The sequence below is a fragment of the Amblyomma americanum genome, chromosome 2, assembly GCF_052857255.1.
Source record: "Amblyomma americanum isolate KBUSLIRL-KWMA chromosome 2, ASM5285725v1, whole genome shotgun sequence".
Lineage (NCBI taxonomy): Eukaryota > Metazoa > Arthropoda > Arachnida > Ixodida > Ixodidae > Amblyomma > Amblyomma americanum.
In genome coordinates, this window is record NC_135498.1 from 140,383,669 (window position 1) to 140,408,764 (window position 25,096).

Sequence of the window (25,096 nt, forward strand, 5' to 3'; positions counted from 1 at the left end):
CTTCCCATATATCATCCTACATCTCTTTCCTGGCCTATTACAGCTGGTACTGGGGACATATGCAGCTGCAATTTACGTTTTTATCGATAAGAGCATTTTGTCTGTGTTATGCACAATTTATTTTCTAGTGTTTGTGTTTCTGTTATGGCAGGTGAATGTGCAAGGCCTACTGATGAAGAATTATCTTGCAATCACGCATACAAAAGGTAAAGCAACTCAAGCTATGATCAAGGGACGCCGTAGTGAAGGGCTCCGGATAATCTCGACTACCTACAATTCGTTACTGTGCACTGACATTGCACATGCAGTACACGGGCTTCTATAGCATTTCGCCGCGGCCGAGCCCGAACCAGTATCTTACCTTAGGCCAGCAGCCGATCGAGCACCGTATACATAAGAGTGTAGTATATATAGTGACTGAGTCACCATGGCGATTTAGAAATGGAATTTTTACTATAGCGCTTCTAATTACGATTTGTACTGACACGCTATAGCGGATTAAAGTGTCTCACTCATTCAGTGCTTCAGTGCTTCCCCATTTGCGATGTGCTACAATAAAAAAAAATGCCTTTATCCATGTATCCCACACTGACGCAAAAGTTCACAGGCCACTGCACCGTAACCTGAGGCCAGAGGATAAAGTATGTGTGTGTGTGTGCGTGTGCGCGCGCGCGCGCGTGTGTGTGTGTGTGTACACGCGCATTTCGGCGTAACGGCTATCCGTTGCTTGCATGAACTTGACTACACCAAATAGCGATCACCGAGCTGTCGCTGGACCCATGCCGCTCATGGACGCTTCGCCCTCGGAACAAGCGCGGCACGTGGGGCATGGACCACCAGCCCACCTACATGAAGAATGGCGTTTTCGCCACATTTCGTCATGCACCTGAAATTCCCATAGCGCACGACTGCTTCACTTCGCGGTCCAGTGCATCCTGATGCATGCATGCATGCATGCATGCGCGCATCGGTCGGGGGAGTAAGCGAGCAGTTTGTCCTCCCGTAAGTCCTTTTCGGGCCAGGACTAAACAAATGGTCCTCCAAATTTGCACACGGCACGCAGCTCGCCGCAGTTGGTCCTTTCGCAGACTAACGGGCCGTTTTGAGGACTAAAGTTGACGTTACTCCCCCCTTGAGCCGGTTTTTTTCTTAGAGTGTACAGTTGGGATATAGTGCACAGCTGCAGGATCCTGCAAAAAAAAGAACAAACGAACACATAAGTTTTAGAAAAAAGTCTTTTGCAAATCATTAGAGAAATCCCACGTTCAGACACCTCCAGCCTTGCATGTAAAGGAAGCATCTGCAAGCTTGTCCCTCCACAATTCTTAATACATATTAAACGGTGGCTTACTAGAGCTAATGAGCTAATAGGCCACCTACGCAAAAATGCTGCATTTAAACCAAGTCAGCTGCTCTGCAGGTCATTTTATAATGCATATGTCGCCGCGGTGGCTGAGTACTTATGGCGCTCGGCTGCTGGCCTGAAAGACGCGGGTTTGATCCCGGCCACGGCGGTCGAATTTTGATGGAGGCAAAATTCTAGAGGCCCGTAAACTGTGCGATGTCGGTGCAAGTTAAAGAACCTCAGGTAGTCGAAATTTCCGGAGCCCTTCACTACGGCGTCCCTCATAGCCTGAGTCGCTTTGGGACGTTAAACACTCACAAACCAAACCATTCTATAATGTATAATGGCAGCAAATGCATTTTCAATATTGTCTAATGCCTGTATTGATAACATTCACTTTGGAAGCAAACTGGCTGACGCTGGTAAAATTACAAGGTTCAATAGATGGCAGGCGGACTAAAACCTAGAATATACCAGTGGTCATGACCGATCTCCCTACAGTGAAATGTGTCCTGCAGTCCTTGATATCCGTGTCACACGGGCATTACGAAGGCCCTTCAATGGCCATCATGTCAATACTCTTTCAAAGGAACGAAGAAGTGTGGAACTCATTTGAAATTTTAAGGGCCTGTGAGCAGTGGCAGCATGCACTCTCGGACATGGAGCACTCACAGTCATTGTTGTAAGCGTTACCAAAAACAAGTAACTAATACGTTACTCGTTACGCTAAAAAACAGGAACGTGTTACCGCCGTACATTACCTACAAAAAAAGGTAATGCGTTACAGTTACCAAAAAAAAGTGCCGCACGTTACTTTGCCGTTACTTCATGGGCATAAGTTTTAATTAGTGCGTCTTTGCCTTAAGAACTCACGACAATTTTACAAAGCTCATATTTCACATGAAACTTCTAGCCAAAACAATGATTTTACGCAAAATCCTGATGTAACGAAAATAGTCTGAACAAATGTGCAGGAGCTTAGCAATTTTATAGTGGCCAAAAGTGGCCTTTAGGGCTACATGTGATGGCTTCGAAATTTGTGGCACATGGTGAAGCCATTTTCTGGATGTGACATTAAACACAAAATGACACTTCGCCATGAATTCTAACGTTGCTGATCTCTCAACAAATTCACAGTAATTCTCAAAAATGTGATGTTCCAAAATGCTCGTTATGCTTCCACTCTTTAGAGGGTTTTGAGTATGAGTGGTTTGGGAAGGCAAGTATGTAAATGCATGTTCGTGTACGTGTTTTGTGCTTTATGCCTATTCTGTGTCTTTTTTCTTTAGATGGGTGCATCGTCAAGGGCACGTGTTTTCTGGCATGCATGCGAGCCGTAACAAGTGTCGTCGAGAGCACCTGTACATTTTTGTTTATTTGCAACATCACTTTGTGTGCTCTGCGCTTCCTTTTTTTTTTTCTAAAAAAGGGGCGGAGTGGGGAACAATTGGAACAAAACGTAACTCACAACTCACGTTACCGAAAAATGTTAACGTAAGTATGTTACCCGTTACAGTTTGGAAATGGTAACGAGTACGTTACTAAGTTACTGAAAAAAGTAACGCGTTACCAGTAACGCCGTTACTTGTAACGCGTTACCGATAACACTGCTCACAGTAATGTACTAGGTATAAAAATCGGAGCAGTATAATTGCTGAAAAATTATGAAACTGCAAAAGAAACGTTACAGCAAGCACAGTACCATTGCTGCCAGTGAAACAAAAGTAACTAACAGCTTCCTCGGTAGTGCATGTATGCTTACAGCTTGTCCAACGCAACAAAATTAACTTGAACAGTGCATAATATTCCTGAAAGCAACAACCACTTTGTTTTTAACCTTTTCAGTTTAGATCTATTAGTCAATTGCTTGGATGCCTGAACAATGACGCAGCGATAGCGACGCCACTACGCCTCAGTAGAAGATGGAATCCTTCAATGGTGATAGAGTTTACTGTGTAGCAGCAGCACACCTGATTCGAGTTCGATAGCAATTGAGAATTTCCAAGCCTCTGGACTACATAGCCTCTGAAAATGTTCATGTAACAATAGTATGAATGCTAGTGTGCAAAGCTATGTTATTATATAATATACTGCCTATTTCTTTTCTTCAGCCTGACACATTTGATGGCAGGGATTTGCCATCTATGCAAAGGCGAGGAACGGTTAGTCGAGCATTGCTACCTCGGCGGCGAACAAGAAGCGCTTCTGTCTTCTCCGAAGACACAGAGAGCCCGACATTGCGAAGGAATGACACAACACAGTCGAGCGCATATTGGAGCACGCGCACAGTGGAGGGACACCTTTTAGATGGCGTTGTGGCGAAGAGGGCGATATCGTCCGCATAGATAGCAACGCGCACAACTTTGCTGGCCCAAGGAGAGATTGAGTCTGCCAGACCGGCGAGGACAATGTCGAAAAGAAAAGGGCTCAAGACACTGCCCTGTGGAACACCGCATGGCACATGACGAGGTGAACTGTAGGCTCCACCGACACGCACGCGCATTGTTCGGTTGCACAGGAATGCGGAGACATAGTTCAACAGATTGTCACTGATCCCAATGGCAGCAAGGGCGCTGAGTATAACACAGTGAGGGAGGCAGTCGAATGCACTCAACGTCAAGGAGGATGAGAAAACCCGTCCGTCCAGAGCCAAGGGAGTGCTCTAGGGTAGAGATAACATCGGCTAAGCAATCGGCGGTGGCTCGGAGGCGCCGAAAGCCGCTTTGTTGGGGGGCAAGGGCGTTGAGATTTTTGGCTGCCCATTCAAGCCTCGACAGTGCCATAGCCTCCATTATTTTACCTGCGGCCGAGGTAAGGGAGATTGGCCGATACGAAGATAGGAGGCGGCTGGGTTTTCCCCTCTTGAGAATGGGTACTACAGTCGCCTCTCTCCAGGATTCCGGAACGACTCCAGATCGCCAAACTTGATTGTACGCCGCAAGTAATTGTTCTTGCTGATGTTGGTCAAGGTTGCGCAGCATGTGATAAGTGATGCCATCGGCTCCTGGAGCGCTGTAACCCTTGCGGCGATTAAGAGCGCAACGAAAGTCTTGCAAGGTAAAGTCCGCAGAGCAGAGCGAGCGCAATACGGCAGCGAGAATGGCTGGGCAGGAGAATGAAGCAGGTGGACTCGCAGTGTATTGAGTAGAGGCTTCAAGGTTGGCTGCGGCCCCAATTGGGGCAAATTGGTGAGCCAGTTGGTCGGCTAGTTCCAGGCTGGTGATGCGGTGGTGAAAGGCGACAGCAAGAACAGGGCACTTAGGAATGCCGGAGTGGAGAAAGGAGCGCATGATACGCCACACCCGTTGCTTCCCGCTCGCACGAGAGAGAGCTGCACAAAATTTGGCCCAACTGCGGCGACGAAGCCGCTTGGCGTGGCGGCGGCAGGCCGCGTCTAGCCGATTGTATATGGTCCAGAGATCACGGCGGCGGGCACGCACGGCGCGACGTTGGGCAGCTCTATGAGCTGCACGTAAGTTCAAAAGTTTGATGTCAGGAACAGGCGATCCGGGGGCTACAGGGCACTTAGATGTGGCTCCTCTGGCGCACTGGGTGATATGGGTGAAGAAATCGTCCTCACTGTATTCACTGGCGCAGAGCTCGCGGAAACGAGGCCAATTATTTTTTATTTTCTATGACGCTTCGTTTAAAAAGTTATCAGATATGCAATATATTGCACACTGGGACTAAGTTGTCAAAAAAACAATGGAACATGATGTCATAGACAAACGCTTTTATTGACCGCTGTGATCTCATTTCTTGTGAAACTCTTTGAAGCAGTTGCGGCCAGCTGTCAAGCACAAGAATAAGTTACACTTGCAGCATCGGAAATTTGTCCTTTCGCTGCAGCCGGGGTTCCAACACCTGCTTGCGGACTTTTAGTCCACTAGCTCCGGCATGTGTGACGCACCTAGTGTGCGCACGGATGGTGACGGAAGTGGCACAATTGCTGGCTTCCACAGTTTCAAGGCTTCGCAATCACTTTCACTTGAGGCAAACCCCTTGTCAGAGGCAAGTAAAAAATGGGCGAGCTCGAGCTTGAAGTTCAGCAGTTGCATGATGTCTTTTCTCGGTGTGCCCAGCTCTCGATGGTCTTGCTTGTAAAGCAGCCAAGAGCTCACAACTCCGACATCCATCATGAAGACGAGGGTCCGAATCGTCCACTTCTTTGTGCGCATGGTAGTGGGGTAGTAGCTCAGCATTCTGTCACAAAGATCAACACCCCCCATGTAGGTGTTGTACTCTGCGACAACTGCTGGTCTCTTGACAGCAACTTTCTTTCGCTCCTGTTTTGAAAATCGTGTGCACTCATCCACAGGCTCCATGCCCACGTGGGTGGAAGTCAACATGATTGGTTTGTTATCATACCAGTTTGTCATGCATATGTTAGAGACAGTGCTGACACACTGAGACATTGCTCCACGACCTTCCGTACGCATTTCCCGGTCACCTTTCAGCTTGAGCCCTTTCGGAAGCCGTGATTTCATAATTGTGCCTGTCCCCCTGAGGTTCTTTTCAGCCAATGACTCAAGAAGATCCGGTAAAATATCGGTCGAAATAGAGCGAGCTTCCACACGATAAAGTCGCTGCAAGCTTCAGCACAACGGCAGCACCGATTCCATGTAGTTTCTTTTGTGCGAGGCTTCCTTTCCCCTGAAAGATCTCAAAATCTAACACAAGGCCTTCAGGGCTTGCCAAGATAAAGTTCTTCAGGCCTGTCGGGTTGGGCTTTCCAGGAACGAACGGCTTCACTGGGCACTTACCGGTGAAAGGAATAATTTGCTCGTCAACGCAGATGTTTGGTGAGCGCAGCAGAGTTAGGCAAGCGTTTCTGATGATGTCAAGAAGAGGACAGACTTTCCATGGCCGATCGGCTTCTTTATCTTTGTCGGAAACAGCGATGTCGTTGACGACCTTCAGGTTCGATCGGATGAGAAAAAACCGATCCCTCGTTATTTTGTCGGCTACGGCGGCGACACGCGTTCCTTGGCTCCAATACATTTTCGCTCGAGGATAACCCAAGGCGCTCATCAGCAATGAAGCTCCAAGGAATATCTTCATTTCCCCAGGAGATGACTTCAGCGACCGTCCTTCAGCGTGCCTTCGAGCGGCAGGTTTGCGTGGCGTGCCCGAAAGCACCGCAGTTGTGGCATTGCAGGGGGCAAGGGAGGCGGGCTCGGACGCGGCGACGAAGTTTGAATAGGGCAACTTCCTCAGGGGGGTGGGTGCCGGCAAAGCGAACAATGGCATTTCCTCCGCTTCTCCAACATCCGAGAACGGGGATCTTTCTTTCAAGTCCAGCAGCGATGTCCTCTTCGGACAGCCCGCGATCCACGGCAAATATGACACCGGTGCTGGTTTTAGGGCCTAGTTGCTTGGCGCGAACTTTGATGCCGCAGAGGTCATCGACGGCGAGAAGGGAAGCAGCATCAGCTGACGCAACACTGTCCACTGCACACACGTTGCGGCGGATGTTAACGCGCACCGCGACGACGCCAGGGAGTTGAGAGAGTTGTGCCGCGAGGGCATCGCGTGAGACACCGAGGAAACTTGCACTGCGTCCCACAGGGAAGTAGAGCACGGTGACTGGCATGGCCGCATTGTGTCCTCTCGTGGACTTAGGCGCTGAGAAGCGCGCTGAGGAAAGAAGGTTCCCGTCGCTTTCGCGGCCAGCAGCGGCGGCGTCGGAGACAGCGGCCGGGGCGGCGGAAACTTGTTTGGGGAGGGCCTCCTCGAAGGCGCGAAAGGCGAGACGTCGCTTCTTTCTTTTGTCAACCCGCCGCGTCCGAGTTGGCTGACGAGGAGAAGAGGAGGAGGGCTGTTTGCGAGCGGGATCCCTCTCGCCCGCACGAAGCTAATCCTCCTTCGTGAAAGCAGAGTCCCTCCATATTTTACTGGTCATGAAACTCCCCCGAAAGTTTGATATAGGGACAAGAGTGGCCGCTAGGGGCGCCCTCGCCATTCGGGGGGCATCGGAGTGAATCCGGCGCTGGCGCTCTGCGGCCTTCGACGGAACTGAAAAATGCAAATAAATACATCTCTGGAGTGATACTACTGTGAGAAGGATGTGTTTCCGGGCAGGAGGAGGCACAGAGAAAAATAAAACTGTTTATCAGCGCACTGGCGGCCGGCGAACACGATAACACTCGGAAAATTCGCACACAACCGATTGCGCAGGAAGCCAGCGGGCCTCGCTCGCGAAATACTAGTTCCTATTTAAAAAACAAATAAGACAGGCGCTAGCATGGTATATGCTGGCTAGTCCGTATTAAGATACAGAGATGATCACCTGCCGGTCCGATGGAGCGGGGCTGGCGCGTCCGTTCAAGGTACGAGGCGCAGCGCGCATACACGCACCGGCAATGGGCGCCCCTGGCTATGCCTGCTCGCACTACTTGAAGGAAATTTGGGTAAACGATGATTAAGGGGACTTAGTATGAAATCTAGCTTTAGAACGAGAATTTCGATGGCAATTATAGCATGTTATTTATGCTATGCAACACACAATGTTGATAAAACATGTTTTTTTTTTCCTGAAGCATTTAGTGCAAATTTCAGTAGCCGATCCACGGCACTTTAAAGACTCGGACCAGCCTTAATGCCTCCCACAAAGTGCAATGGTTGTAATTCGCGACCACGTCTCGCTATTTCCTATATAGACGTTTACTTGCAAACATTTATTTTCCCTTTCATAACTGCAATCAGTATGAATGAAGCACTGATGCGAATTCCGGAATAAGCAATGAAGACCGAGTGCTGTTTTATCTGAATTTTTTTTTTTTACTGCCACTGCCTTCGTGCCACATTTGACTTTAAGGTTGCACATACAGTATTATGTAGTTTTCATTCTGCTTTTATTCGTTTTCATTGCAACTGTTATTGATAATTTATCAATACAATCAAGTAATTCTTCTTCATGACCGAGACCATCATTAATAAAGTAAACTAAGTCAGAACAGTTTCCAACGTCAAAGATGAAGAAAGTGGGGTCAATAGTTTTATTCATGAGAACAGGACAACAACTTTTAAAGCGAAAAATCACACAAATCTTTTCATTTTGCAGAGGCATGACAGAGCTACATAACTCGGAACCGTTTAACAACGTTTAGCTCAACTTCCCTCCACTTGCCGGACAAGACCGGCACGATGATTCCCTGGACTTCTTGTTTTTTTCTCTGGTGAAGAAATGCAGCCGGCATCTCAGAAAAAAATGAATAACTTCTGCAGTAGTTTCCACGAAATGTGATGGACAGCCCACGCTAGCAGAGGGAATTCTATTGTCATGCAATATGCTTTCAATAATATTCATGTAGAGATTAGGGCATGCAATTTTCTCTACTGTGAACTCCTCCACATAGCCTTCTACTATTTTTAAAAGGCCAAGCAAGCGATCTGAAGGCACCTGTAGATAGCCTTTTGATCTTATTGCTGTCAAATCATTTGGCTTCCGAGTTGAATTTTTTAAGGTTTGGACACAGCACGAGCAAGCCATCGTTGCAAACTTCTTGACCACGTAGCCAGCAAGATGATCTAGAATGCACTCCTTGGGTGACATAGGCTGCATTGTGCCACTGTTGCCTTCCATGCAGTCAGCAGGCTCTAAAAGAATATCATCTAAGAGCACAGCCAGTGTATCGACCTGAAATATACACAATTTGCAGTACTGTTGCTTATATGCAATGAAAAACTGCATAGAAGCTTGTCACGAAACAAAAATTCGTAACTTACATGAGTTGGAGAAGGCGCTTTCTTGCAGTCAATATCTTGCAACTTGAGGAGCAACTTTGGTGCTTCACCTTCGACTGACGCTCTTTTTGGAGGCCGTACCAAGTTGTTGACACTCAGCATACGGTAGATAAAGAAGAACTGCTGGATAGTTGGTTGACCTCCATCTCCGGCCACGTCTAGCTATGCCAAAAATCGCTAGAAAAAAGAGGACAAACATGCATTCATTCGTCGCTAGGCACTTTATAAGCATTAAACATGTAATAGCTCTAAGAATGTGGCAGCGAGCACAAGAGGCAACCTAAATAGGACAGTACATTTTCTGACAGGCATACCTTTCTGGCTTACCTCTAAGGGGTCCTGTCCAATAGTTCCTACGAGAACGTAACGGAAGCCAGCAGTGAGGAGACGTTCTATAAGGGACACAGTGCTATGCAATGTTATTCTGAGAGCAGCACAAGTTGGCTTGCTTAAGAAGAAAATTTGTTGCTGTTTTGGCAAAGATTTGATATAAGCAGACCAAGCATCGAGCCATGGAATGTTGTCTTTCAGAGTGAAAACAAAAAGTTTTTTCTTTGCATAATGCACAAAATTTTTTCTTAATATAGCCAATTACTAATAGCAAAGAACCGTAATTATACTACTCACTGCAATATGTTCAGTTTCTTTGAACAGAACCTGCTCTGTGCGCTTAGTGTTCAGGCAGTCAAATAAATTGTTCATGCGCCTTGTGAAATGAGCAGTGTCTGTGGATCCATGAAGCTTCTTGCAGTTCTCTTGTTTGCTGTAGAATTCCATGGCTGAAGCTGTACTTTCACTCAGCAACTGAAAAGTAAGAAATATACTATAATAAGGCTCATTAACCACAAATGAAAGCATCCTGTAACCAGCACGTAAACATACCTGCACTGCAAGCTTCACACTCATTTTCTGAAATGGATTCGGAAATATATGAGCTTTTGTGAGTTTTGGGACAGCACGTAGCCCAGACTGCTGCTCCTCATATTCCAGCAAGGCCGAGTAGTAAGAATGACAGACTTCTTTGTCACCAGGCAGCTGTTCAAAAAAATAAGGTAAATGCTTCAATAAACCATTACCCTTTTTTGCATGCCAATAAGAGCTCACCAAAAATTTTCCAACTTTCACCAGATTGTTCCGTATGCACTTAAATATGTGTGGCGGATCAATCACAGCATAAATGGTTCTCCCGGGATCACATGGATGTTGAAAAGAGGTCTGCAGTTAATTGATTTCTCCACTGACACCTAAAGAAAATTGCCATGGTATGTGTGATGTACAATTTGCAAATTTAATACCATACGTCTTATACAGTAAAATATTTACCTAGTGAGCTCAAAGCTGACCTATTAGATGCGGAATTGTCACAAGTGACTGCATCTATAACCACTCCAGCGTTACAAAGGTGAACAATACACTCCAACAAGAGTTTTGCAAGGACTGTGCCTGGAGCAGCACCAGACGCACAGAACACACCAACGGTCTGTGACCAACTGCCAAGGAATGGCCGAAACAGAAACACCAAAACGTGATCGCCATCCTTGAAGTGATCAGATTCCCTGGTGTATTCACCGAAATCAACTTTACCCAGAAGCCTCATGTCACTTTCTCGTAGGTGAACACTCTTCCTCACGCTCATTTCATCAAACATCAAAACTCCTGAAAGTGAAGAAAATATACAGAGTGAATTGTCAGGAAATACAAATTAGTCACCATTTTAAACCTTAATAAAAGCACACCTCGACGTTCCCTTTCATGCAGACCTTGTAGCTTTTCCCTCAAAATATGAAACAAATTGTTGTCAAATCCAAACTCTGCTTTTAGATTCTTCAAATAAGTGTACAACGTGCGAGGATGTGGCAGGGGAAGAAACCCATTTTCATGAAAAAATATGTACACCGATGTCGATTTTATCTTCAGCAGCATGCAGTCATGAAGCCATTCCTTCTTGTACCTGTTGGAAAAGATTTTTTTTTTTTTTCGTAGCGAAGCAGGCAAAATGTACGAATCTCAATAAATAAAACGCTGAGCAATGTGCCTATCTATTTGAAGCTTACCGTACTGCTTTTGGCGACTTCACGTTCACTTTCATTAAACACTGATCAAAAATTAACTTTTCACGCTTTGACAGCTTGCGCAAATTTAGTTCAGTTTTTCGGTCGCCTCTTGAGCTGCCACCCTGGCGAGCTTCAGTTGGCAGCGCTGAAGTCGTTGCTCCAAGCAGCGGATATGTGCCTTCAATTTTTTTAGCTGCGAGAAGCTGCATACAGCTCCCTCCGTTTGACAGGCGGCGTCTACACGTCCGTTTCCGTTCACCTCAGTGCCTACGTAAAAGCAAGAAGGGAAAACTTCACTCATAGATCTCCCGTGCGCCGTACATGCAATCGGCACGCAAGCAACAAGGCACACGCATGTCTACTTTCATTATCTGCGCCCGTCGAACTCGAGCACATCGTCGCTGCAGCGTCAGAGCTCTCCAGATCAGCTGACGGTTCCTGGCGACGCTTGGTAACCTTGAGCTGCCGAGGCGAGTGAGTTCTGCGCTTTTTCGGATTTGACAAATACGCAGGGAGGCCTTCGAAAATCCTCGGCACGGCATCCGGCGAAAGTTTTGGCACATCGCGCTGCGACGTCACAACCACGCCATCAACTACCCATTGATCTGCACGCACAATGTCACTCGCATCCAAGTGCTTTTCACAGACACGCACATGCGGGGAGTCAAAACTGAAGCCAGAAGTTTCTTGGCGTGGTATGGCGCGCTTCCATTTTACCCGCCGGTCGCTGTCACTGGGCAGGCAGAACATCGACACTTTTTCTTCATTTCCCCTGTACCCGGAGCGGCATCCAGGTACGCAACAAGTACGCGGCATCCTGACCTGACTTTCAGGCACACTCAGGGCGCACTTTATTGAGACACAGCACAGGGAGAAGCCGAAAACTGCGAGCACACATGCCACGCGATTCCGCACTGACAGCAGCTGCCGCCTTCGGTCGCCGCCGCCGCGATGCCCCTCCGTAGGGTGCCTCGATGCGCGCCCGCTCTCCGCTTAGGGTGAGGACAACCGCGTCGTCTGCTAGCGCGACCGCCATTTTCTTGCTTCCGCTGGTCGCGAGACGCTCGTTTGCTGCGTGGCGCGCCTAGATAGAGGTGGCCCCGCTTGCATTGGGAGCTTGAATTTGACTTTACTTTTGAAAATCATTCATTTTATAGTTTAGATGAAAGTAAGAGTAAAGATTCGGTGATGCATTCGCTATTTCGAGACGATTAGCGAAAGTATAGCGGATATCTTTCTTTGTTTTGCTATAGGTGATCACGGCGGGCAGCTGATCGTCGTCGTTGGAATACCGGCGCCACGGAGTTGCTATCATTGCGCTTACTTGTGGATATAGCGGAAAGAGGGTGAAGTGCGCCAAGTGAACAGCTGCATATTCAAGTACGAACGCATGACATACTTACGTTAACTTACACTATTATGCAATGGTGGCAAAAACATTTTGCAGTCAAAACATAAAAACCTAGGCGCACGCAAGAACAATCATTTAATGCCTTAATGCACAAGTACAATATCTACAAAATGATTACAAAAGACGATTCAATGCAAGCGTAATGCAACTTGTGTGTCTTACGCTTTAATTTTTCTCACGCTTATGTGCATGCACACGAAAAGTTCACACTTATTACAGCGTCTTCAAGGAAGAGAAACACCAGCACAAGTTTTACTTCCGTGACCACCAGCACGTGTGGCTGGGTACTGACGTAGATGTATACGTAGCCGCAGTCTTGTGTAGGCGGCTATCAGCATTTTTCCTATTGCTTCCTTGTGATCTGCACATGTGTTCAGGCATGGTCGGTCTATCTTTGCAAAGTATTCAGTGAGCGATTTCAGCGGGGACTTCATCGTGTGTATTTTGTTAGTGCACCACGCGGCAGCGCCTGTGAAGTACTCCTCGTAGTTCTTGAGAGTGCGCATCACTTCACTGCTAGGATAAATTAAGTTTCCTCCATCCCTCACATACTCCTTCAGAATTGTCAAAGAGGCATATTCATTACAAGCTGTTCCGATGAGAGCATCTTTGCACTGGGAGCAAGACACAGACTTTAAGACGCTTTTCAGGATGAACCCTCCGAGGTAGTACAAAATGGAACATTCCGTTGACGTCAGTTCTTCGATGAACAAAATCTCAGAGTCATCTATTTCTTCAGGCAAATTTTCTGAGTGCTGCTTCTTTGCTTGAGAAAGGAGATCGACGAGGTACTCTCGATCATCAAGCTCATAGCTTGTTGTTCGTGGCGTGTGTAGAAATTGGCTCACACTAACAAGCCTCAGAGCACATTTTAAATCATATGCCGTCGGCACTGGCTTCCTTAGGCGTACTACTGAAAAAAGATTTTCGAGGCAGTCTTGAAGTAGCCTGCTTGTTAAGAAAAACTCGTAGCGTTCATTGCCCAGAAAAACTTCTTGGAGGCGAAGGACAACTGTCGTGGAAATAAGCAGCCCAGCTTGGGATGGTTTCCACTGAGAGGTGGCGCCCATATTCATCCCTTGTATAGTTTCTGCTGCAAGGCGCAAGGTTTTCAGAGCAGCGTAATATTTCTCCATATTTCGGTGGCTTAAAGCTAAAGTGGGATGGCGTGATGACATCAGGGCATACCACTTTGACACCAGATCGAAGAACCATGCTGTCGTTTCGGCAGATGGGTCAAGCAGCCCTTCTTTCACCAAAAATCGGATAGCCGGTGCCGCCTCTCTGAAGAATTGAAGAGCTACTCCTACCTTCATTTTTGTAAAGTGGCCGGAGCTGACATGAACTTCCGATAGGGCAGGGGCTACTTTAAGTTCCCTCTCTGCGTCGTAGTCCACCACTGCCTGGACGTGCTCCAGTTTCACGTTTGGTGACGGGAGGTTGTTGTCGAGCACGGTGGCATCGCTCAGTGCAAACACTTTCGAGCTTAAAAGTTGCCCTCGTAGGTTCTTCAACACATGTGCTGCATCAGCAGTGAAAAAAAGCTCTTTCCCGTCCAAGCATGGATGCGGTATTGAGCACACTGTGGTAGAATTTCTGTGGCTTGAAAATCCTAATTCTCGCCACATCGCTCGATTTGCTGATCCCATGTCACATGTGACAGCACGGACTCTGAGGGAAATCTGGCCACAGCGCCGAATGATGTCGAGTACATAGTCTTTAAGCACGGCACCTTCCACGTGTTGGCCAGTGAATTCATAGCCGATGACCTGCTTCCACCGCTGATTGATTCCTCCCAGCATGAACACCAAAGCGTGATTGGCGGGCTCCTCTGGCTTCGAAGGAAGTGTTATACTTCCAAGGAGAACGTCTTCACCTCGATCCAGTTCAAATGCTGTAGCAATTTCCATCTCGTCTAGAAACAGCACACAGTCTTTTTCCACGTTTTCCATTGTGTCAGTCTTGCACTTCATGACATCAAAAACTTCTTGAAGAATGCCTGGAAGGAACCTCAGTCCCTGGATCCTCCGTGCCAACGTCCTGCTGGACGGAAGAGGGTAACCCAACTTCCTCAATGTCTCATATCCTGTCGTTCCGCAAGCAAACTTAATTTGCAACCCTTGCTTAACCGTCTCCGCAGACCACGTGTGACCCTGAGTGCTATTTTTAGAAATAGCGGAAATTTGGTCTGCATTCAAGAACCGTGTATTTTTTGCGAAATTATCAGCCATGCTTTCATGCTTTTGAACTTGCTTTTTGAGCTTTTGGATTGTCTTGTTAGCAATTGTGTGATGTTCTTGAAGCGTGGCGTATTTCCTTTCCATGTCTACCAACTGCTTTCTCAACTCAGCACAATCCGTTTGTGTCCCACTAGCTGTAGGTGTTTCATCTGTCGAGCTTGGACTTCCGACGTTCGAAGATTCTACATCTAAGCTGTCGACTTGGAGATTGACCGATGACGTATCTCGGGACACCATTTCGGTTGAATCGGGGAGCAAATCTGCCTCTGATGCGATGTGAAGTCCTTCAGCGGGGTTGTTCACCTCTTCATTGGCGGATATGGGCACAAGCTGCGTTCTGTCTCTAGGTGGCTTTCGGTTCCTTGGAGCAACTGGAAGCAGGAGGATGTACAAACCAATGATCAAACTGAGCACTATGTAAAGGAAAAATGCGGGAATCACGGGATATGGAAAATCAAGATAAAGAGCAAAGCGAAAACAAGGCATGACCAGCGTCTCGGCATTTTATTTTTCAGTCTTTAGTTTTGCACAAAAAATTCTAAGGGTAGGGGCCAAAAGGTGCACATAAGTACTTCACTTGTTCCCCGCTCCCTGTATTAATTACAATGCCGTCTTGGTTAATTCCATTTGTATTAATTAGAGAAGGCGACCGATTCTGCCTTTTCAAGTAAGAATGGGTTAAGTGGGCGTTTGAGATGAAGGCTGCTGCGTGAGCCGATCGACAGTAGAATTGAATAAGTGGGAGGCTTCTTGATGAGCGTGCGAGAAGACATGCATGCATGCACACATAACCTGTTAAAGGCGAAATAAGTGACCCATACCGGGCAAGCGGCTCAAATGCCACCACTTTTTTTAGTAACGAATGTATGCACTTATACAGAATCAGGCAGCGAATCAAACGGGAAATACCTACCCCTGAATGAGAAAACCGTTGGTACAGCATTAGGTTTCAGCTTTTTCCATCCATCTGCCCGGTTTTGCTCAAAACATGATTCTTCAAAGTGAGCCTGCATGAAAAATTTTTTTTGCTAATATAAATGCCTTATTCCCCGAAAAATAAGATTAAATTACGATAAATCAAGAAAATCAAACAAACGCACGCCGGCACGCATATGGGCTCACATCCGCACACATTTACAAAATAGAGATGTACTTCACACTACTCCGTTTTTTTTTTATTTCCATGCGCTACTTCCATGACATATAAGCTAGAATAAATGTCATGAATAACAATTTTCGCACTGAACAAAAGTATAAAAGATCTGAATTTGATGCAATGTGGACAAACACAAGCCTAAAACGCGTCCCATGCTATTCTGCACTCCGGGATTCCCTTTTCATACTGCTATACAGGTATGCGCCTGCCAAAATTAAGCGGGCAGCGAGGGCTTTTTGTGAAGTAAGCGTGATGCACTGCTGCTCAATATTCCTGCCTGACAAAGATCGTAATAATTTTAGAAGGCTGAGCCTTATTGCCACGTGAAATGAACGGAAACGTAAATGCGCCAGAGGTTCCATATCGCCCCCCAAGCTCTAAGAGACTACGACCGTTTGCAGCGATCAAATATCAGAAACCTGCAAAAGCATGACATGACGCCTCCGACAGGAACACGAAATCGTAAATATGGTCATCAGAAACAGACTCAAAGACAAGCTGACACGAGCCTCGAAATAAATTTAGCACTGCTGAGAAGTCGGGTACTTACGCTGCATATGCAAGAGTAGTTCGTCGGCTGCCACTTGTCCCGCTTCACTTTCACAGTCCATAGAAGACGTCGTTTTTTGTCTCTAGGAAACGAAAACATTCTCCAGCCATTTTTAGCGCTGTTAGTGCACTGGGGAACGCAGCACCCAGGCATTCTGCAAAAAGACTGTGAAGAATGCCGCTTTCCGTGTCTAGCGTGGGCAGTCGACGGGACGCGGGAGCGGAATGCAAGAAAATGGCAGCGGCGCCTCCCGAGAACCGGTTTTGGCGGCGGCGACCCCTTCAAAGAGTGGCTCCACCCTCAGCGGAGAGCGGGCGCGCATCGAGGCACCCTACCCCTCCGCTGCACGCAGCGCCGCACTGCTGCCGCCGCTGGCAGCGCACAAAGCTCTCCCATAGCATGACGGCGAAGTTTCATGACCAGTAGAAGTATTGAGCGACTCTGGTGAAAGCTTCAACAGAGGGAGTGGATGTAGTGCAAAACAGCTGGGCCGCCAGGTCCATTGACGGCGGTGGTCGGCCCGGGGGGCGAAGTCTGCGTAGCGGCAGACGGCCTTGATTGTTCGACAGCCTTTGTTGACGTTTGGCCAGTCGTGATGGGAGCGGCTGCAGGGAGCAGCGGCGGGAATTCCTCTTCGAAAGCCGCACTGGTCTGCACGGGTGGCGCCGTTTGCGGCTCAAGGAGGTGGCCAGCTACAATGTCAGCGGCTGTTGGAGGTGCCTGGGAGGCGGTAGCCGACGTCGGGGTATTTGGCGGGAAGGCCGAGGAATGGTGGACTGCACCTTGTGTGCTGCAGTCGAAGGCCGGCATCACGGTAGAGCTCTCGGGACTAGGGTAATAATAAATGAGTGTGTCTTCGGCACTGGTCGAAAGTGCTGCTTGCTTCACGGGGTTAGCATCAGTAACTTCACCAGCGGGGGGAGGACGTAACGTGGCTGACACGATGCGACGTGCGTCGTCCTGTGAGTCAAGTGTCTTCTGCGCCTCGTAGTAGAGGCGCTGGAGCATGCGCGAGCAGCCGACGCTGCCCGCGCGGCGGTGCTGGCGGCCGGCGAGCCGGGCGCTGGGGTTGGAGGCCGGGTCCCCCATGGTCCGAAACGGACACAAAAGCTAAGATGCTAAGAAAAAACAGAAAGCCCCATGGTGGGGCAATCCTACGCTAACCCGCGACTGGAAGGATACCAGGTTATGGATCAAGGAGAGCTAGCGAGCGAGGGGCGAACAATAAACTTGAAAAAAGAGGGGGAGATGTCAAAAACACGGAGCTCTGATAAAAGCGACACGCTAGAACAAGGCGAGAACGGGGAATGGCGAGAACGGGGGTGTCTCGTTTGAAAGAGCGACGCCTAAAGTGGTTATTGGAAACTTTCATACGGGGGGGGGGGGGGGGGGGGGGCGCAGCCCGGTAACTGCCTCCTTTATGCAGGGGAACACCGCAACTGGGCTGCGCGGGGAGGGGGAGAAAAGAGAGAGCAGAGAGGGAAGCGGGTCTAGTTGGAAAGGGCAGGAAGAGAGGAGGGAAAGGGGCGGGGGGGGGGGGCAGTCGGCGCATACCGATCTGTCCCTGCGCAGCGGGTGCTCGTCGGGGCGCCCGAGGAGATGTTGGCGGCGCGCTCATACTACACAGAGGAAAGCGCGCGGCCTCGGTATCAGTTTAAAAGCGGCCGGTAATGGCCGCCCTGTCAATAAAGTGGATCAGGTGGCGTAAAGCCCTGCGCGTTCTCCAGGCAGATGCGGCCGGGAACAGTAGTTCGCTCGAGGTAGCTGAGGGAAGCCCCAACTCCCCATATTCTATGCGCAGTGCGGTTCGCGGTCCCGAGAAAGCGGGGCACTCACACAGTAGGTGGTCCACTGTTTCCAGCGCGCCGCAGTCAGCACAGAGTCCGTCCCCGACGCCTCCGATGCGCTGGCGGCGTTCGGCAGTCCACACACAGCCAACTCTGATGCGCAGCAGGAGACGTCTAGCCCTGGTGCCGAAGTCCACGAAGCTTATAAGGCGCGGAGAGTTCCCGGATGCAACACGGGGATCCGGGTGTCGTGCCATCAGCCTACGGTGGATGGTGTTGTGGGCCACGTCAAAGGGCGTCGCTCTCGGGAATCGCACTGTCCCCATGCGCGTTCTTCGCTAGCCGATCGGCTGCCTCGTTACCGGGCAGGCCAATGTGCGAGGGAACCCATTGCAGCACGATGTCACAACCGCGATCGCGCGCTGCACATAGTTTGGCAGACAGATTCGCTACACAGGGGGTGCCGCGGTCGGGATGACGTAGTTGCATCAGGGCGGCACGTGAGTCACTCGCAATCACCACAGCTGTCATCCGAGACTGTCCAGCGATGATGTCCGCGGCGAGGTGGAGCCCAGCCAGCTCGGCCACAGTCGAAGAAGGGCAGTGCGGCACTCTACACTGTCGCTCGATCCCAAGAGCCGGGACGGCGCAGGACGCTGTGGCGGACTCTCCATTATCCATCACAGAGCCGTCTGTGTAGAGGGCCACTCGGTCTGCATAGTCGCCATATAGACGCTCGGCCGCCTCCTGAAATATGGCACAGCGGGGGGTGTTGCGCTTGGAACGCACTCGCGGAAGTTCCGTCTGTATGCTCAGCGGCCGATTTCGATGTGGCGGCGGCAGGGTAGGTGGAGCGATGGAGCGATTTAGCGGCGTCCACTCGTCAAAGAGGCGCGCCACGTGCCCCATGCGCGAGTGCGGCGAATTGCGGAGCCTGGTTATGAGTTCTGCTGTGCCCTGCGCACGGTGAAGTCGCTCGATGTGATTCAGAGCCGCCCGCTCTGCCCGTAGTGAAACCGGCCAGGCCCCGAGCTCGGCGTAGGTGGGGCCCACTTGCGAGGTGTTGGGGAGTCCCGCAAAGCGACGCAGGGCCTTTCTGTGGTCGGTATCCAGCTGTTCCCACTGCCAGGCGCGGACACCAACCAGCGGGAGCGCGTAGAGAGATCGCGCCACGGCTATACCTTCGTATAGTTGCCTCGCGAGTGGTATTGAGATTCCCTCGCCGCCTGCGAGGAGGCGGGCAACATACCCAGTGATGCGGCGATTCCCAGCTCGGAGTCCTTGCACCGCCGTTTTCCACCGCAGCGCGTGATCAATGGTCACACCCAGGTACTTGACGCTGGTCTGCCAAGGGAGTGGGCTTCCGAAGAGGTGGAGCTGTGGTGTGTTTTTGCGGTAGCTCGGCCGGGGGTGCACCATCATTGCCAGAGTTTTCTCTGGCGAGATGTTTAGGCCGATGTTGCCCAGGTGGTTCACGACCGCATCCAGAGCACTCTGTAGAGCCGCGCGGACAGCTGGGCCTTCGTAGGTTGGGCCGGAGGCAAGGATCGCCACATCGTCCGCGTAGACCGCCATTTGGACGTGGTGCCGGGAAGCGGGGAGACAGTGGGGCAGCCGTGCAAGCGCCAGGTTAAACAGGAACGGGCTCAGTACGCTTCCCTGCGGGACGCCGGAATGGATGGAGCGGGGCGAGCTGATGGAGTTGCCCACCCGCACCCGGAAAGTTCTGCCGCTAAGGAAGGCCTGCACATATGCCAGCAGCTTGCCACTAACGCCCAGTGAGCGCACGGCAGCGAGGACGACGGCGTGCGGCAGCAGATCGAACGCGCTGCGTACGTCCAACAAGATGAGGTATGACACCTCTCTTCGTCCCCTGGCATCCTCGAGAGCCGAGACCACCTGGGAAATGCAGTCCGCCGTGCAGCGGCCTCTCCGGAATCCGCTTTGTTCGGGCGCCAGAGCCTTGCACGCTGTGGCGATCCAGTCGAGGCGGAGCAGCGCGACAGCTTCGAGCGTCTTCCCGGCGGCCGAGGTCAATGAAACCGGCCTGTAAGAAGTAAGCGCTTTCTGCGGCTTCCCGGGCTTCCGGACGGGCACAACCAGGGCGCTTCTCCAATCTTCGGGGATGTCCCCACTGGCCCAGATTTGGTTATAGGCGGCAAGGAGCGCAGGGCGCTGGTGGCTCTCGATGTTGAGGAGCATCTGATACGTAATACCGTCCGCTCCGGGAGCACTGCGGCTGCCGCGTCGACGCTCGAGTACGTTGCCAAGCTCGTGGGGGGTGATATCCGCGTTGCAGAGCTCGGCTATATCTGTCTGCAGCCGTGCTGGTAGAGCCGGGGGGCTGGACAGCGTGATGCCCAGCGGCGCCGATCGAGGCGGCGCGAAGTGGTCAGCCAGGGCTTCCGTCAGCTGCGCCGTGCTGATCCCGCGAGCGATGGCGATGGTAAGGACCGCGCAGCGAGGCACAGCAGGGTAGAGCATCGCGCGCAGTATCCTCCAGGGACGGCCAGGGCGACGGGAGTCACACAGTGCACCACACATGCGAGCCCAACTCCGTCTGCGGCAGCGGGCGGCGTGGCGGCGACAGACGGCGTCCAAGCGATTGTACAGCGTCCAGTGTTCTGGTTTGCCAGTGCGGACGGCTCGCCGCTGGGCAACACGTCGTGCAGCGCGCACGTTGAGCAGTTTAATATCCGGGACTGGGTCACCCACAGTCACAGAGCACTTCACAGTTGCCACGCGCGCGCACTGGGCCACATGTCCGAAAAAATGTACACCGTTAGGAGACCTGGTGCTGCAGCGCTCGCGAAACTCGCCCCACCGCACAACACTATACACACGCGTGGTGGCTTGATAACGGTGCACTGGTGTGAGCACTATTGGGTAGTGATCGGACCCCTGTGTGTCCGGCTCACACTCCCACCTGTATACACAGTTGGACGAGGTCAGCGTAATGTCAATCGCGCTGTGCTGCCCCACCCGCTGTACGTGCGTGGCCGCTCCGCTATTTATGATGCGAAGCCTCGCTCGCTGGGCAGCCGAGAAGAGCTCCCTTCCTCGGCGGTTGGTGCTGTGGCATCCCCAACTGGTGTGGTGTGCATTGAAGTCGCCACACAGCACCGCGTCACAGTTCAGGTGGTCAGCAAGCTTTTCAATTTGTGCGGCGTCCCACACCACCTGCGGTCGCACATAAACACTGGCGACAGCCGTGTCTGTGTCGCGCACGCGCACAATCACTGCACAACACTCCGCCGCTTCCGTCGACAGGTCAGACACACTCACAAGCAGGTGGGGCAGTGAGTTGCGCACATAGATGGCAGTGCGGGGTCGACCAGGCTCATGCGTTGGATCGGCGCATGGCACAGCTACACACGGATCACTAGCACAACTGGTGGGACCACTGTATCCGGTGAATCCGGGTAGTTTCAGCTCCTCCGCGCGAACGTATGTTTCCTGCAAGGCAAGGACATCACATTCGAGGCGCGGAAGGAGCTGAACCAGTTCTGCGTGGCGGCGGCGCAGGGAGCGGCAGTTCCACTGCCGGATGCGCGGCCTTCGTGTTGTTGTGTTAGCCATGTTGGGCTAGTGATTCTTGAGCCGCCAAGGCCGCAGTGCACAGCTGGCGGGCGATGGAGTCTGCAGGGAGGTGGTCCACAAGTGCGCGAACAGCCGCCGTTAGAGCAGCGATGACAGCATCCTTGGCATCTGGTGGCGCACTGGAGTGGATGGGCTGGCTAGATGCCGTCTTCCCAGCCAGGGCTTCGGAGAAGGTGGTGCCGTCTCTGATATTTGACGTGGGCTTCCACCGTGGCTTTTTGGATGCTGCTTCTCGGGATGACACTGTAGTTGCACTAATTTGAGCGCGCACTGTGCGAGTGGCTTCCCGGCGTGTGATAGGTCGTTTGGATGTGACCAGGAGAGTGGCAACCTTGCGCTCCTGTTGCCAGCGGGGGCAGCGTGGTTCCTTGGCGTCATGTGGACCCCCACAATTGATGCAGCGCGGCTTATTTGCGGCGCATTCCTTGGTGGCATGAGGTCCACCACATCTGAGGCAGCGCGTCGGCGCTCTGCACGTCGCTGTGGCGTGGCCCAGCGCACCGCACTTTGCACACTGCACCGGGCGTGGGAGACACGCGCGCACTGTACGCCTGAGCTTAAACAGCGCAATCTCCTCAGGGGGGGTGACTCCGGCGAACCGGACGACGATGTTACGGCCACTGCGGGAGCATCCAAGAATGGGGACTTTGCTCTCCATGTTGTCGAGGACCTCGTCGAGGGGCACATTGCCGTCGACGGCATAGATTATGGCAGCACAGGTGTTCGTGCTGGCCACTCGAGCGCGGACACGGACATCCCCTATTTCCGCAACCGCGAGTAGGGGCTCGAGTTGCGCTGAAGGCTCGGCGTCTACGGCAACCACGTTCCGGCGAAAATTGACGCGAACGTTGCTGACTCCCGGCAGTTTAGAGAGCTGAGCCCCGATGACTTCCCTGGACAATGCCAGGAAATTGCCTTTCCTTTCCCTTGGCCGGAAGAGTACAGTCTCGGTTTTAGTGCCGAGGGTTTCAGCCAGCGCGGCCTGGGAAGTTCTTGCCATGGACGCAGGGTTACTTGGGTGTGCGCTCGAGGCTTGTGTATTTTCCCTGTGCACTTCTTCATGCGGCGTGCCGCCGGCAAGTGATTCTGCTTGCGTCAGTGGCCCCTGCTCGGTGGACAGCACTGCCTGCGGAGGCGCCTCTTTGCTAGCAGACGACACGGCCTGTGCCGATGATTCTAGGCCAGAAGCCGAGGCGGCCGGCCGGGGCGCCTCTCCGCTAGCAGACGACACAGGTTTCGGAAATGCCTCTTCGTGGGGGCGAAAAGCCAGGCGGCGAGTTTTTCGTTTGTCGGCCCTCCGCGCCGGCGCCGATTTTGTGGGCGGGGCTAGACGGGAGTCACCAGCGCCATCTCTGGGTTGGGACGGGAGTTGCTGGTGCGCCGCCGATAGCAGCTCAGGTTGCCCGTCGGAGGAGGTGTGGAGAGGGTTTCCAGCGGCAGGTGCAGCGGGCAGTAGTGGCGGGAAGTCTTCCAGGCACAAGTTGGATTCCCTTTGTGGTGGGGCCTTGTATTGCTTGCCAGGCCCACGTTTTTGTTTGGGGCTGGAATGCGAGCCGGTCTTTTTTTTTCCCAGCGCGTCTTGTTGCCCGCCGGCTGGAGGCAGGAATACGGGGTCGGCTTGTAGCTTCTTCTCCCCTGCATGCCTAGGATTCTTGGGCGATACTGCTCGGCGCTCGTTCCGCGAATGTGGGGTGGGTACCTCCGGTCTCTCCGGTCTGAGTGGCGTCGTGGTCGCCTGAGGCGCGATCGGAGAACAGCTCTCAAAACGCGGGCTCGGTACGCATATTGCGGGGGTACCGAAAAGAGCTGTCCAGATTCTTGTACAGCAGGGAATCCGAGCCTGCTCCATCCGCGCCCGGCGAACTGGCTTCAGCAGTTGTGTCCAAGAAGAGTATGGAGCTCTTCTCCCCAGCGTCCACTGGGATGGTCACAACCATTCCAGGAGCCGCTACCTGGGGGCTGGCGTTCGCAACTGGCGGAGTGGCCCCAGAGGAGCTCTGGGCAGCATCAGGGCGTTGTACGGCGGTCACGAATCCTTGCGCCTGAGATTGCAGCTCCAAAATCCGGTTCGCATCCGAGTAGAGTTGGTGCAGCGAGCGGGTGCAGTCAACACTGCCCACACGGCGGTGCTTCCCGGTCGCCCGTGAGCGGAGGTTCGAGGACATTCCCTCCATCGTCTCATCAAGACGGTTCATCCTCTATGGGGACTAGGGGATACTAAGAGCCCCATCGTGGGGCTGAAAACTAGGGAAAAACAGCAAAACGCAATTGCACGTGGTACTCTTCCAAAAAATTCCGTCCGAACACGACACTACCTCGGAGAAAAGTGGGCGACGCCTCAGCTTTCTTTCCCGCCAGAACGAAAGGCCTACTGCGATTGGTCGCCGAAAAAAAGAAAGAAAACAAAATATACAAAAGCTGCAATGCTATCGGACACTACGCGGCGAAATTCAAGCGCCTCATTGGCCGGCGCCATTTTTTTTAGGCTCCGCGCTCGTCCTGCGACGCCATTTTGAAAAAGACCACCGTGGCGTGAAATCGTATCGGAAGTTCGCAGCGCGCTTAAGTTCGGGAAAAAACGTAAAAAAGGCCGCAGCAAGCAAGCGGAAGAGACAAGTACGTCGGCAGGGATGTCAACCAGCAGCAGCGGAGTGCCTGAGCGTGGACCGGCGGATGACGCGACCTTGGCAGCCGTTGCGGCGTTCGTTCCAAGCGCGGTGCACATCGCGGCTGCAGCGGGTGACGGAGAGCCGGATGGTTTTATTTCACAAGCAGGGATCGGAAGAGGGAATAACGAGGCGCAGCAGTGCAATTTGGCGGTCGTGATAAGCGCTTCTTACCAGCTTCGGCGTCCGCCTTCGACACGGAGCAAATCGCGGGCGAGATTGGCAGCAGCGGGTCAGAGTAGGCACATTTCTTCCCAGCGCATTGATCACGAGGAATTGCGAAGCACGCCGGTGATAAAATCGCCACTTTGGCAGCAATTTCTGCAACCTAGCGCAAGATGTGGACGCTAGCGAACGAGCATGTAGACGCCAACCCGTCATTGTCTGCGGAGCTACCGGCTTCAAAGCATTGTAACTTTAATTGCAGAAGGGCTAGAACAGTGAAAGTATCCTTATTGCAAGCACTAATAATAATAGAATCCACTGGCACTCCTAACGAAGCACTACGAATAACACGCTATCACTCCCGCATGGTCAGCAG

General features: G+C 51.6%; 2 protein-coding genes across 2 annotated transcripts in view; one reads left to right on the top strand and one right to left on the bottom strand.

Annotated features, from left to right (window-relative positions):
• The window catches only part of LOC144120093 (uncharacterized), a 164,686-nt gene that overhangs the window by 135,739 nt on the left and 3,851 nt on the right, over positions 1-25,096 (top strand). The gene's annotated exons all lie outside the window — the stretch shown is intronic.
• On the bottom strand, positions 8,451-9,596 carry LOC144118864 (uncharacterized). Its single transcript, XM_077651653.1, has 3 exons — positions 9,419-9,596; positions 9,074-9,268; positions 8,451-8,984 (listed from the first exon to the last, which is right to left on the bottom strand). The coding sequence occupies exons 2-3, from the start codon at positions 9,191-9,193 to the stop codon at positions 8,451-8,453; spliced, it is 654 nt and encodes a 217-aa protein (XP_077507779.1). The 5' UTR covers positions 9,194-9,268; positions 9,419-9,596.